Source organism: Mauremys reevesii, linkage group 6 (assembly GCF_016161935.1).
Source record: "Mauremys reevesii isolate NIE-2019 linkage group 6, ASM1616193v1, whole genome shotgun sequence".
Lineage (NCBI taxonomy): Eukaryota > Metazoa > Chordata > Testudines > Geoemydidae > Mauremys > Mauremys reevesii.
Genome location: NC_052628.1, coordinates 11217940 through 11232566, shown reverse-complemented (window position 1 = coordinate 11232566; position 14627 = coordinate 11217940). Strand labels below are relative to the sequence as shown.

Sequence of the window (14627 nt, the reverse complement as noted above, 5' to 3'; positions counted from 1 at the left end):
AGTACAATTCCATATTGGTAGAGGTGTGGGCTAGATGACCGTCAATATTTGTCTATTTCCATCTTCTGTGTCTACTCAGACCTTTGTTGCCAGCATTGTAGTAAGAGCTACCGAGACTCAAACACAGTGGTACACTGTTGTCTTTATGTAGCCATTAGCAATAAAGAGCCTACCGCAGAGCTGGTGTAAAATGAATGCAATTCCACAGGCTTCCATTAAGTCAACAGAGTTAATATGGAGATATACCTATCTCACAGAACTGGAAGGGACCTTGAAAGGTCATTGAGTCCAGTCCCCTGTCTTCACAGCAGGACCAAGTACCGTCCCTGACAGATTTTTACTCCAGATCCCTAAATGGCCCCCTCAAGGATTGAATTCATAACCCTGGGTTTAAGCAGGCCAATGCAAGCTGTGCTTACACGAGTGTCACTCCTGTCTGAACTTGAGCCTAAGAGCTAATTTGCAGAGAGCACCATTAAAAAATGGACAATTGATCACTCACAGTAGATAAATTTATCTGGATCTTCATTGCATTTCCATTTCTAATAATGGGGGGGGGGCGGGAAAGAAATGGGGATCTTAAGTTAAACACAATCTGTAATGGGGGGTGGAAACAGGGGTGATAGAAAAAGAATAAACGTTACTTCCTGGTCCCAGGAGTGTGCCAGAGTCACAAAGGTTTATACCCATCACTTTGCAGGGGTCAGTGCTTGCTGACTTAAGCGGGTATTTTTACACCATTCATTGTTAATGGCACCCTCTCTGCTCTGTGTAATCCATTAGCTTCTAAACACGGAAGCACAAACCTGGGATTACAAGGAGTTTTTCAGGCAGTGAAGGGGTAAGTGCTTGGCTAGGGAGTTTATGCACTCTGTGCTGATGTGTTTACTTACCAAAAAACAATTAAACCTGAGTAGCTGCCTAATGAGCTGTTGTCTGATTTGATGAAACAGAGTAACCTAGAGACTGGATTCAATGAGTTTGTATGCTAAACCAACACCAACTCCATGGAGAGACTATCTGGGAGACAGCAGCGTTCTCTTGGGTGTGTCTTGCCAGTCACTAAAGCTACATCACTATAATTAACATCAGTCATAATAAGAAAACAGAGGAATAAAAGAGAGTTGAGCGAGAACAGTTTCAAGGGCGCAGGAGGAGTCCCTGTTCTATGTGGCATTGTCACTGGGGATTAATTAGGTCTTCTGTAAATCATAGGATGACTATTATATCTCCCTCTACTCTGTTGCACATCCTACATAAACACTAAACACTGGGTAAGTGGGGACTTAGTTGGGCAATATATTAAGAAACAGAAGAAAGACTAGTGATGAAGTGATGTCTCCTCCCCTGAACATTTAGAACAGTATAAACATACCAATATCATTCACATTTTAATTACGCTTCATGAGTCACAAAAGCTGCTGAACGAGAGGATACAGAAATGTTTGCTGCTGCCTGACTTCATGTTCAGGTCAGGCATGAAAACTGAAGCAGAAAGTGCAATAAAGTAACAATAATTCTTTGGGTCCTTTTACTCCAGCATTTCAAAGCACTTTATCGGGATTAATTAATTTAAGTTGTGCAACACCCATGAGAAGTAGGCAAGTATTATAATACCATCCTCTCCAAGGGAAAACCAGGAGAGATTAAGTAACTTGCCGAAGTTATGCAGCTAGGCAGTAGCAGATCTTGGAAGAGAACTCAGGAATCCTGAATCTGGGCCTAATTCACACTGATTGTATATGATAGGGAACCTTGTGACTTCAATTAGAGTTAATCCTGATTTAAATGAGAGAAGAATCTGGACTACTGCCTCCTTCTCTAACCACACCCTAATAGAAGAATCAGAGGGGTAGCTGTGTTAGTCTGTATCCACAAAAACAACGAGGAGTCCGATGTCACCTTAAAGACTAACAGATTTACTTGGGCATAAGCTTTAGTGGGTAAAAAATGTTGCATCAGAAGAAGTGGGTTTTTTTACCCACATAACATAAGAACATAAGAATGGCCGTACCGGGTCAGACCAAAGGTCCATCTAGCCAGGTATCTGTCTACCGACAGTGGCCAATGCCAGGTGCCCCAGAGGGAGTGAACCTAACAGGCAATGATCAAGTGATCTCTCTCCTGCCATCCATCTCCATCCTCTGACCAACAGAGGCTAGGGACACCATTCTTACCCATCCTAGCTAATAGCCATTTATGGACTTAGCCACCATGAATTTATCCAGTCCCCTTTTAAACATTGTTATAGTCCTAGCCTGCACAACCTCCTCAGGTAAGGAGTTCCACAAGTTGACTGTGCGCTGCGTGAAGAAGAACTTCCTTTTATTTGTTTTAAACCTGCTGCCTATTAATTTCATTTGGTGACCCCCTAGTTCTTGTATTATGGGAATAAGTAAATAACTTTTCCTTATCCACTTTCTCAACATCACTCATGATTTTATATACCTCTATCATATCCCCCCTTAGTCTTCTCTTTTCCAAGCTGAAGAGTCCTAGCCTCTTTAATCTTTCCTCATATGGGACCCTCTCTAAACCCCTAATCATTTTAGTTGCTCTTTTCTGAACCTTTTCTAGTGCTAGAATATCTTTTTTGAGGTGAGGAGACCACATCTGTACACAGTATTCGAGATGTGGGCGTACCATGGATTTATATAAGGGCAATAATATATTCTCAGTCTTATTCTCTATCCCCTTTTTAATGATTCCTAACATCCTGTTTGCGTTTTTGACCGCCTCTGCACACTGCGTGGACATCTTCAGAGAACTATCCACGATAACTCCAAGATCTTTTTCCTGACTCGTTGTAGCTAAATTAGCCCCCATCATGTTGTATGTATAGTTGGGGTTATTTTTTCCAATGTGCATTACTTTACATTTATCCACATTAAATTTCATTTGCCATTTTGTTGCCCAATCACTTAGTTTTGTGAGATCTTTTTGAAGTTCTTCACAATCTGCTTTGGTCTTAACTATCTTGAGTAGTTTAGTATCATCTGCAAACTTTGCCACCTCACTGTTTACCCCCTTCTCCAGATCATTTATGAATAAATTGAATAGGATTGGTCCTAGGACTGACCCTTGGGGAACACCACTAGTTACCCCTCTCCATTCTGAGAATTTACCATTAATTCCTACCCTTTGTTCCCTGTCCTTTAACCAGTTCTCAATCCATGAAAGGACCTTCCCTTTTATCCCATGACAGCTTAATTTACGTAACAGCCTTTGGTGAGGGACCTTGTCAAAGGCTTTCTGGAAATCTAAGTACACTATGTCCACCGGATCCCCCTTGTCCACATGTTTGTTGACCCCTTCAAAGAACTCTAATAGATTAGTAAGACACGATTTCCCTTTACAGAAACCATGTTGACTATTGCTCAACAGTTTATGTTTTTCTATGTGTCTGACAATTTTATTCTTAACTATTGTTTCGACTAATTTTCCCGGTACCGACGTTAGACTTACCGGTCTGTAATTGCCGGGATCACCTCTAGAGCCCTTTTTAAATATTGGCATTATATTAGCTAACTTCCAGTCATTGGGTACCGAAGCCGATTTAAAGGACAGGTTACAAACCTTAGTTAATAGTTCCGCAACTTCACATTTGAGTTCTTTCAGAACTCTTGGGTGAATGCCATCTGGTCCCGGTGACTTGTTAATGTTGAGTTTATCAATTAATTCCAAAACCTCCTCTAGTGACACTTCAATCTGTGACAGTTCCTCAGATTTGTCACCTACAAAAGCCAGCTCAGGTTTGGGAATCTCCCTAACATCCTCAGCCGTGAAGACTGAAGCAAAGAATCCATTTAGTTTCTTATGCCCAAATAAATGTTAGTCTTTAAGGTGCCACCAGACTTCTCATTGTTTTTAACACAAGAATGACTCTGTTAAATATTTCCAAGTTCATCCTTTTATGAAAGAACCTGGGCAGCTCACATGGCTAACTTTAATGGGTATATTTTCAGCGTGGGAGGAAATCATTGTTACTTGGAACCACACACCCAGGGTTGCCTCACTGACCACATACCCCTTGCTGCTTTACTAACTAGCAGCTGCATTGCACAGTATCATTAGTAAGATCTATCTTACCACACATACCACTGTTACGGTGCACTGTAGGAGCTAGTGAGTGCTGTGCTTGCGAAATGCACACTCTGCTATATAATGCTGCGCATTAATTTTTAAGAGAAGATTAGATCAAGTTGTGCCATATATTTTAATGCAATCCAATCCCTCCTTTTTTAGGGAAATGCGGTCATTAAAACCAAATCAACAGAATGACAACAAATCCCAAAAGCAGGCTGGCAATTCCCAGTGTCTGCCTGGCATCTCAGGCCTGGTCTACACTACGTGTTTAAACCGGTTTTAGGAGCGTAAAACCGATTTAACGCCACACCCGTCCACACTAAGAGGCCCTTTATATCGGTATAAAGGGCTCTTTAAACCGGTTTCTGTACTCCTCCCTAACGAGAGGAGTAGCGCTAATATCGGTATTAACATATCGGATTGGGGTTAGTGTGGCCGCAGATCGACGGTATTGGCCTCCGGGCGGTATCCCACAGTGCACCACTGACCGCTCTGGACAGCAATCTGAACTCGGATGCAGTGGCCAGGTAGACAGGAAAAGCCCCGCGAACTTTTGAATATTTCCTGTTTGCCCAGCGTGGAGCTCCGATCAGCACGGGTGGTGATGCAGTTAAAAATCAAAATAAAGAAAGAGCTCCAGCATGGACGATGCGGACGTGATCGCTGTAAGGGCAGGCAAATCTGTTCTATCAGCGCTCTGTTACAGAAGACGAAATTCAAAATCATTTTTTAAATATCTCCAGACAGATGCCATAGCAGGGACTCAGCGCACTGCTGCGTGGCAAGCGTAACGGAAAGCCAAAGAATCAAATGGACGCTCATGGACTGGAGGACTCAAGCTATCCCACAGTTCCTGCAGTCTCTGAAAAGCATTTGCATTCTTGGCTGAGCTCCAAATGCTTCTAGGGTCAAAAACAGTGTCCGCGGTGGGTCAGGGCATAGCTAGGCAATTTACTCACCCCCCCACCCACCCCCAGAAGTGAAAGGGAAAACAATCCTGTCTTGACTCTTTTACATGTCACCCTATCTTTACTGAATGCTGCAGATAGACGCGATGGTGCAGCACTCAACACCAACATCCTTGCTCCCCCCCCCGCCATGGGTGGCTGATGGTACAATAAGACTGATACCCATCGTCATCATCAGCCTATTGGCACATGGGGCAGTGCAAAAGGACTGGTAACCATGTGTACTAGCATCCGTCAGGTCGATCAAGGGCGCCTGGCCCTAATTTTTCCTGGTAGATGGTACAATATGGCTGATAACCATCATCATCATAGCAACAGGGGGCTGAGCTTCATCAGCCCCCACCCTTCATGTGTAAAGAAAAGATTCAATTGCCCCTGGACTAGCAGCAGGATGCTGGGCTCCTCTCCTCCACACTCCTTAATGTCCTATGTGGACTATCATAGCAACTGGAGGCTGCCTTCCACTCATTTCTCACTAACAAGTATTCCTGCATTCTTTATTACTTCATCACACAAGTGGGTGGACAATGCTATGGTAGCCCAGGAAGGCTGGGGTAAGAACGGAATGAAGAGGTGGTGTTGTTGCAGGAGCACCCCCTGTGAATAGCATACAGCTCATAATCTATGCAGGATCTGACACAGAGCAGCTGTGCTCTCTGGTTCTCTGATACAGTGGTTCTCTAGTACACTTGCCCATATTCTAGACAGGACTGATTCTATTTTTAGATACCAAAAAGGAGGGATTGACTCAGGGAGTCATTCCCAATTTTGGCTTTTGCGCCCCTGGCTAAGAGCAGCCAGGGGCACTTATGACAGCAGCAAATGGAACAGTGCAAAAGGACTGGTAGCCAGGCCCATCTTATTACCAATTTATGGTATGGTAGATGGTACAATATGGCTGATAACCATCTCTGCTATCATGCAAAAGCAAAAGCATGCAGCTGTGTAGCACTGCTGAATCGCCTCTGTGAGCGGCATCTAGTACACATACGGTGACAGTCACAAAAGGCGAAACAGACTCCATGATTGCCGTGCTATGGCATCTTCCAGGGCAATCCAGGGAAAAAAAGGCATGAAATGCTTGTCTGCCGTTGCTTTCCCAGCGGAAGGAGTGACTGACGACATTTACCCAGAACCACCCGCGACAATGATTTTTGCCGCATCAGGCACTGGGATCTCAACCCAGAAATTCAAAGGGGGGGGGGGGAGAGGCTGCGGGAACTATGGGATAGCTACGGAATAGCTACCCACAGTGCAATGCTCCAGAAATCGACGCTAGCCTCGGACCGTGGACGCACACCACCGATTTAATGTGTTTAGTGTGGCCGCGCACACTCGATTTTATACAATCTGTTTTGTTAAACCGGTTTATGTAAATTCGGAATAATCCCGTAGTGTAGACGTACCCTCACAGACACCTCTTGTTGCAAATGTCTCAAAGTTCTGATCGTACCTCATTTGTGTCATTCAGATCACTTCATGGAAAGAACAAGGTCTGTGTTCCGATGTACTGGGGTGGTGTAGCGGTAACAGGAGTATTGCACACACATGTACAAACTCTACCCTGCCTTGCCTGGAGACAATTTCTTTGGTGTACATTCTAGAGGGCCCGTTTGGGAAATGTACGACTCCACCCACACTCTGGTATACACTTGAGGTCAGGGAACTTATTCAAAGTGATTTTGAGGTTTTGTGTTAAGAACAAAAACAGGAAATTTGCACTAATCTTTTTTCCCTCAAATCTGCAATTCTCCCAGGTTTTTATTTTAAAATTATGATTAAAACAACAAAGGATGTGAAGATACACATATGCCCCAATTGTGAGCAGAGTCCAAGTTATGATCAACACAGACTGGGAAAAAGCATCCTAGGGTAGGCCAAGGGCTGATCCAGTCTCTGAAGTAAGCTACAGCAGTTTAAATGCGTCTGACGAAGTGCGTATTCACCCATGAAAGCTCATGCTCCAATACGTCTGTTAGTCTATAAGGTGCCACAGGACTCTTTGCTGCTTTTACAGATCCAGACTAACACGGCTACCCATCTGATAGGGGTTTAAAGGCTGCTCTAATTTATACCCGGCTGTCCACAGCCCCAAGGGATTGTTCTGCCTCCTAAGAATAGTTGGAGTGCAGAGGGACTTTTGTGATGCCCCCTTCTCCCACTGTGCTGGGAGCCAGGATGGGTGACAACAGAGAACCACAATGACGGCTCTGTGCCACCTGGAGATTCATCCTAAGCAAGGGATGAGGCTTGATCTGGCTTTCTGGTTTCTTTGTACCAGATCCACAATCTATCCCATAAAATTTAACAAAGAGGGCGGAGACACTTTGCTGGAGTAAAAGATGTTACAAGACTAAACTTCTGAGGGCACTTGGGTGGGTGAGATGAGACACACTGAGTGAATTTCATGGGCTTGGAACTATCTGAATGACAGAAATCTCCTCTTTCTTCACAGAATATGTGGTGGCAGGACAAGCTTCCCTACCCACTCTAAAGACAACCAAGAGCATCACTCCATGCACATTGTCATTCGTCTTTCTGCTAGGAATGCCAGCCGGGAGGACAGGTGTGGTTGTAGCTTTCATGAGATGAACTCTCCCAGCCCCTGGCAGCAGGGTCGGCTTTAGGAAGTGCGGGGCCCAATTCGAACAGTTTCGATGGGGCCCCAGCAGGGATGACTAAAAAAAAAAAAAAATGTAAAAAAAACACATGGGGCTTGTACTCACCGGGCGGTGCTCCGAGTCTTCGGCGGCGGGTCCTTCACTCGCTCCAGGTCTTCAGCGGCACTGAAGAACCCGCCACCGAAGTGCCGCTGAAGACCCGGAACGCCGCCAGGTGAGTAAAAATTAAAATGGCGCCTCTAGCCGGGGAAGGGATTCTCACTGGGCGCGGGGCCCTCTTAGGCGCAGGGCCTGATTCGGGGAAACTGGTGGAATAGGCTTAAAGCCGGCCCTGCCTGGCAGTTGGGGTAAAACCACATGACTTCAGATAGGCTACCAAACAACCACCAGATGGTAACAACTCTCCATCCTCAGCAACCTTGGGTGGAATTGAAACGGTGACCTAGAGGTGAAAAACCTCAATAGTCCATTTCACAATTCCTGAGCTATCCCACTTCCTATCTGTTTAATGTTCCATAGATGATTCATGTACCCCGGTGTGCCCAGTAGCCTTCTAGTGCTGTCTAAGGGTGGTTTGGTCAGCTTTCAATATCACTTACAGCGAAGTCAACCAGAAATCACTCCACTGGGGCCAGTGCAGTTACTCCAGTTACAGACAGTTTAATAGAGATCACACATGACAGATACTGCAATTTATGAGTCATCTTGGCCAGGTCCCCATGTAAAGCAAAACTGGCTATTTATTTAACTTGGTTATATAAAGGCTTTGTTTGACTGATCATGCAACCACATCATTACGGTTGTATTCCAGCATCACTATGATGTGAGCACCCTTATTGGACTTTCGGTTACTATTATGGTAGACCAGATTTTAACCAGTGACCTGCCAGCGTAAATCTCTCATTACTAAACTCCTGTGAGCCATCTAGCCCTTCCTTTGCTTAACAGTTGATGTTGTATTGCAGTCAGTCATCTGTGCTCCCCGAGTTTCTTGCAATTAGCACTAATCTATGTGCAAATTAAGTCCGATTTGGTACTGAAGCAAAGTGCAAACCGCTGCATGCCATCCACTAAGTGACACTGTAGATTCCTATTAAGATTTCTTCAGCCTTCTCAAATGCTTACTTAAATGTAAAGACTCACTTTGAAGACGCAACAGAAATCCAAAACTTCTCCCCTAGGATCACTCTCTTTCTACACCTACCTGGGAATTGCTCTGTGTTTGTCTCTCTCAGTCAAGTCAATTTGTGTCTGCTCTCTAAACAGAAGACTCTTTTCTCTAAATTATTATTTAACGTTAATGTTGCAGTAAATCAAGCTAAAGCTGTTAATTAAAATGCTCTTAACCCTCCGTTGCTGTGATGCCTACAAAAACTTCATACTGATAGGCAGCTGCTGTGCTGAGGCTGCTGCCTTTTGGACTGATCCATATTGATTCATTGTTTCTTTGTATTCCGCCTGTCAGTCTATTATTTTCTCTCTTCATCCCTTCTACATAGGAAGTGCCAGACTAGAGCAGAGCAATGGTCAGGCTTGTATGGCTTTCTGCTTCTGCAGTGGCCTATAACTAACACTGCAGAAAGCAAACCAGACAGCAATGTATCCTAAAGGCCCAGGAGATCTTTTCTGAGACCATGGAGCCAATTAGTTTGTAGTTGCATTTTTAAGAGATCCCTAAGCATCTAGGGGCCTAGACAGACACTGTGATGCAGGTGAATGAATACATAAAGAATGGCCCTGGGTAACGCTCCCATGCAAGCCCTGCTGAGCCATGACATATCAAACCTTCAACCTGTAACTGAATATTACCTGTTCTCCCCTCAGATCCTATGGACAGAAGCAAACCTCTGACTATATGGGTTGATTTTAAATGGCTACTGTTTGAAGCTGCTCAGGGCTTTGAATGTGAGAAGCAGACACAGTGGAGATGAATTTGTGGGCAGAGTGAAGGTAGTTAATATGTCAAACGTATATGGGAAATTAAATTGATCACCTGGATATCATGTTTGTATCTATCTCAGGGTCTTCTCTGGCCCCATCCCTGAAGTATCTGCACAGTAACAATCTTTAATGAACTTATCTGCACAATACTCCTTCAAGGTAGGAAGGTGTAACTACCCCCATTTTACAGATGGGGCTCAGAGGGACTAAGTAATCTGACTAGGTCTAATAGGAGGTCTGTGGCGGAGCAGGGAACACACATACTCTCTCTCTCTCTATTTGGTCTGTATTTTTACATCACCGAGCACAATGTAGGTTCACGACTGGGGGTCTTAGATGCTTTGATAATACAAAACAAATAAATAATAATACATATAATCTATACATATAATATCTGATCAGCATAGAGATACATATAGATATCTCAGAGCAGGTTGAATGAGAAAACATTCACCAAAAAGAAAGCATTAATCAAACATCTTTTTTGAAAAAATGTTGCTGCTATTCATCCATATTCACTGCAGAGTAGGCAATCAGAATACGATATTCAGCAAGCCACAGCAATATTTGGGGTGGACTAATACTATTTGGCTACCTTCTCTGTACACACAGAAAGAGGAATCGCTTTACCCACTAGTGAAAAGTAGCTGTCTCCAGCTGCCCATTGAGAGGGTGCAGCAGCACCAGAGAACAGTGTCGGCCACCCCTCAAAAAAACAAAACAGGTTTTGACTTTGCCAACAATTTGCCATGCTTGTTTATGTGCAAATCAAGTCTTGTTTTAAATCAGGCAACACTATTTGGTGAGGATTTCCAGAGATTTATTCTGTGCTATGTAGATGGCCCATTCCTACAAACACTTAGGCATGAGGGTAACTTTAGTGATGGGAGAAGTCCTGCTGAGTAAAACAGAACTACTCAAGAGAGTTAAACTACTCACTTGTGTGTTTACAGAATTGCCTTAAAGCAGTACATACTGTATCAGTATTAGAATGGTTGTGCATCCATTTCACTGTATCACTTGTTCTAGATCCTTAGCCCAATATTTCTCCTACTCTCCCTGTGTCATGTTTGTGGTTAACTGTTAAAAAGCTAGACAGACAGACAGATCTCTTGTATGTCCTAGCAGACATTGGCTGATACCTAGAGCTTGGTTTGACATCTTTGCTGGTTCTCTTAGCTTCATCTGTTTGTGCTTCCCATCTGTGATCTAAAGGAGATACTGATTCCACTGAACATTTGAGTTAAACTGGTGCTATGTGGAGTGGCGGAGGATGGGACTACAGGATATTTTGTAGGTGAGTTAAGTATTAATTTATAAGGCATGTTCATCATGCTAAATACCTGACACTTGGAGATTGATGATTACCACCTTTCTTAATAGCTGCATATGATTAACTTTATACTCCTGTAAATTGACTGTGCATAGTACCCACACTGTATCTGATGAAAACCATGTCCTTATTAGCTGATGTTTGAGCCAGGATGTCTGATATGCGTGCTAGATAACCTCTTCCTGTGTAATCTTCAGTCACAAAGACCTGCAGAGATAATCTAAGCATAAACTAACCCCTAGATCGTGATCAGTTTCAGGAAAGGGATACACAGAAATACAGTACTGTACAGAGTGGCTTTTTGGTTATCAGTCTTTGCTGCTGTCTCCCTTATACTCACAACCTATATTTAATCAGATAGCATCTAGCTATGGTACTTATAGGACATCCATGGCCAGAGTAGCTATGGGCTTCATAAGCTTTAATGTATTTATCGTTACAGTACTTATGGGAGGGAGGGAAGGCACTGCTATTATACTTCCCTCATTATACCCTGCATGTGATACAAATCACTGAATATCTCTATTTCTTATCTGTAAAATGGGGATCATGATTCTTTGATCCTTTTGTCTACGGAGATAAGCGCTTCAGGGCAGGGACTGTCTCTTGCTCTCTGTGTGACCGATTCGTAGCCCAGTGGGCTTCTAATCTCTACTGGGGCCTTCAGGTCCTAGTGGAATACAAACAGTGATTTTTAAAAAATGAAATGGCACTTTCAGCAGCACATTACACTGAAAACTGTTAGGAGCATATGGGCACTCGACAGCCTTAAGTGGTTCTCGCCTGACTTTTATCACGACTATCTGCTTACACTGCAGACTTTTAGTTGTATATCTTACCTCCAGTAACAGTAAAGTAATAGTAATAGTAAAGAGGAACCTGGAGATATAAACGGTGCACATATACTGCTGAGGACATGAAACACCATGCAATAAGCTTTACCAGGATAGGACAACGCTGACCTGAAAGTCTGATGTGAATCGGCATTAAACTTTAGTCTGAATATTCAGGAAGCCTTTCTTTATCATTGTTCTGTATTATAGGTAAATAGTGGGAGATTAAAACTGCCTGATGATGAGAACTATCACAGCTACGGATCAGCCTCCAGCTGGAGGACTACATGTTTCACAGTGCTTTCCTGGCTCTCAGTTCCATGAAATACCAGGTGAATTAGGAGAAAGAAGGTCAAGGTTATCATGGAAAAGTTTAATCCGTCCTCAGTGGACACCACTTAATAGCTGTGGACAATTTCAAAAGCAGACTGCAACTGGGAATATCAGTGAAGGGGAAAGGCAAAAAAACAAGGTTGCATTGAGATCTTAGAAAATCATAAGCGGACAGATGTTCTTGGACGTTAATGAGCAGTCTTGGCTCCAGACCTTTCTTGGCAAAGCTCTTTCGTTTTAATATTTTTCCTCTTGTAGTGCAAGTTATGGCCCTGGTTAGCTGGCTCTGGTTACCTAAATGTGGATGATTTTTCCATCTAAATAATACTTTGACAATGAAGAAAACAGTTCATAATCTGCAATTTGATGGATTAGGTCATGGGGGAACAACACCTTTTAACAGTCATGAAAGTAAGAAATTCTCCAGTTTAAATATAAAACAATTTTTGAAAGTTGGAACAGTGAGTCTAGTGAAGCAGAAACTGTAGGTCTAACCACTTCATCTTAGTCTGTATTGACATCAATAAAGCACCAAGGGAAAACAAAATTAATCAGGCTTTTTATTAACAAACAATGCTACACTCAGCTGAACTAAAAGTCAGTTTGGTGGGAAATGTAGGGGGATTTTAGGGCTCAGTTTCAAAGTATCCTTAGTTATTTTAGTTTTTTCTGCCTCTTGAGAATGTTCGTTCCATATATTAAATGGATTAGCTTGGAAAATTAATATTCAGCAGTTCTTCCGGTTCATGAAAATGAAAGTGCCTACAAGTGCAACAGCTACCATATTGGGAAATCAGTAATGTCCAGCATGTACTCAGGATAAAAATACCGGGGGCTCTGAACCCTTATGCATTAGGACATGACATATCATCATTGTAACAGAAGCCACTGCAGTCCATGGATAATGACCTCACCCTATGACAGGGGTATTAACCTTTGGTAACTGACTCATTCATGTTGGTTGCCTTTGACCAGGAAATAAATTCAGCCTCATTCCAGCATTTCTGTATGTCACGCACTTGTTACAATTGGTCTGTGTTCATGTGGCAATTTTTATGGATATATTTCCAAACTGCTGGTTGGTTTTCTGTTGACTAAAGATTACAGACTGGTCAAACTGTGACTACACCTCTACCCTGATATAACACGACCCGATATAACATGAATTCAGATATAATGTGGTAACGCAGTGCTCCGGGGAGGCAGGGTGCACACTCCGGTGGATCAAAGCAAGTTCGATATAACGCGGTTTCACCTATAATGAGGTAAGATTTTTTTGGCTCCCGAGGCCAGCGTTATATCGAGGTAGAGGTGTATTTGCCTAGTACACCGGGGGAGGGCAGGAAGAATATTGGATATATGTACTTTACCAAGTAACTCTTCCATTTAAAACTTTGCTGTTCTTTACTTAAGGCCAGATCCTAGTCACAATGAAGGAAATGGAGTAATCCAGTTAACTTAAACATGAGCAGTATTTGGCTCTTAATCAAAAGCCCAAGAATCTCATACGGGCAGGCTGCATAAATTCTATATTGCCTCCCAGGGCCTTCCCCAACAGCAATTCTGCCCCTTCATTTTTGAGGCCAGGAATGACCCAAATTTGACGTGCCTCTCTAGCACATCAGAATCCAGCTCTGAATCGCCTCCAAACCTGGCCATCCCAATGAGGTGCATGTGCCTCCAGAACCCAAGCGTGAAATGTGTTGTATGATAGAGCAATGGGATATCGGATGGTGCAGGAGCTCTGGGCCTGCTCCCAAGCCAAAGCCGTTTACGCTGCAGCAAAACACCTGTCTCCGTGACATTATCAGGAAGGCAGCTTTATAATGCAACATCCAATTCTGTCTGCAGACATGGTTCCGGTTCCCTTTCTTCTTCTGTGTGGGGAAGAGAAGCCCTGAACGTCCAAATGGAACTTCAAGTCTCCTCCTTCCTCCCAGTTCCACCTAACCTTCTAAGTCATAAGTGCTAAAAATCAATCAACCTTGCTCCTTAATCATCTAGGGCTTATTGCTTCAGTGACGCCAGGCTCCCCCTGCTACCACCCCGGTCTGCAGTGCATAACTCTGCATGACTCCTGCTGACCCGAAAGTGAGAAAATTAGACTAGGATTCTAACCGGGGGCTCTGCCTGTTTACCCATCCAAAACCAGCCTATCGCCGGGATACCTGGGTCTCTTGATTGGCACTACAACACACAACTAGTGGGGATGGCTCAGTGTCCCACAACTACCGTTTAACTCCCATCACACCTAATGGGACTAAGACTAGTGATCAACAGGCATCTTTTGTAGGCCCTCCATGCCACAGGAGAAAATCTTTCTTTAGTATGATGGCTCTACTTCCAAGGGCTGTGCAAGCAAAGACTCAATTCACTGCGGTGAGAGGTACTGGATTCCATCAACAGGAAAGTCTGCAGTGCTCCCCTTGCCAGCAGTTACCTATAGCAGTGACTGCTGTAGAATCCAGTGCCCAAGAGATTTTCAAAGGAAAGATAAGAAGTGAGGATAAAT

The 14627-nt window shown here is 43.5% G+C and overlaps 1 protein-coding gene across 8 annotated transcripts in view; it reads right to left on the bottom strand.

Moving 5' to 3' along the window:
* SETBP1 (SET binding protein 1) overlaps window positions 1-14627 on the bottom strand; it is a 326031-nt gene that overhangs the window by 75392 nt on the left and 236012 nt on the right. The window contains exon 4 of one of the 8 annotated variants that reach the window (XM_039543815.1): window positions 12006-12442. The exons of 6 other annotated variants lie outside the window; for them this stretch is intronic. In XM_039543815.1, the coding sequence (XP_039399749.1) occupies window positions 12156-12442 (287 nt within the window). In that variant the 3' untranslated portion in view covers window positions 12006-12155. Of the gene's footprint in view, window positions 1-12005; window positions 12443-13381; window positions 14571-14627 lie in introns of those variants that run through there. One more of the 8 variants, XM_039543820.1, reaches the window with a different exon arrangement.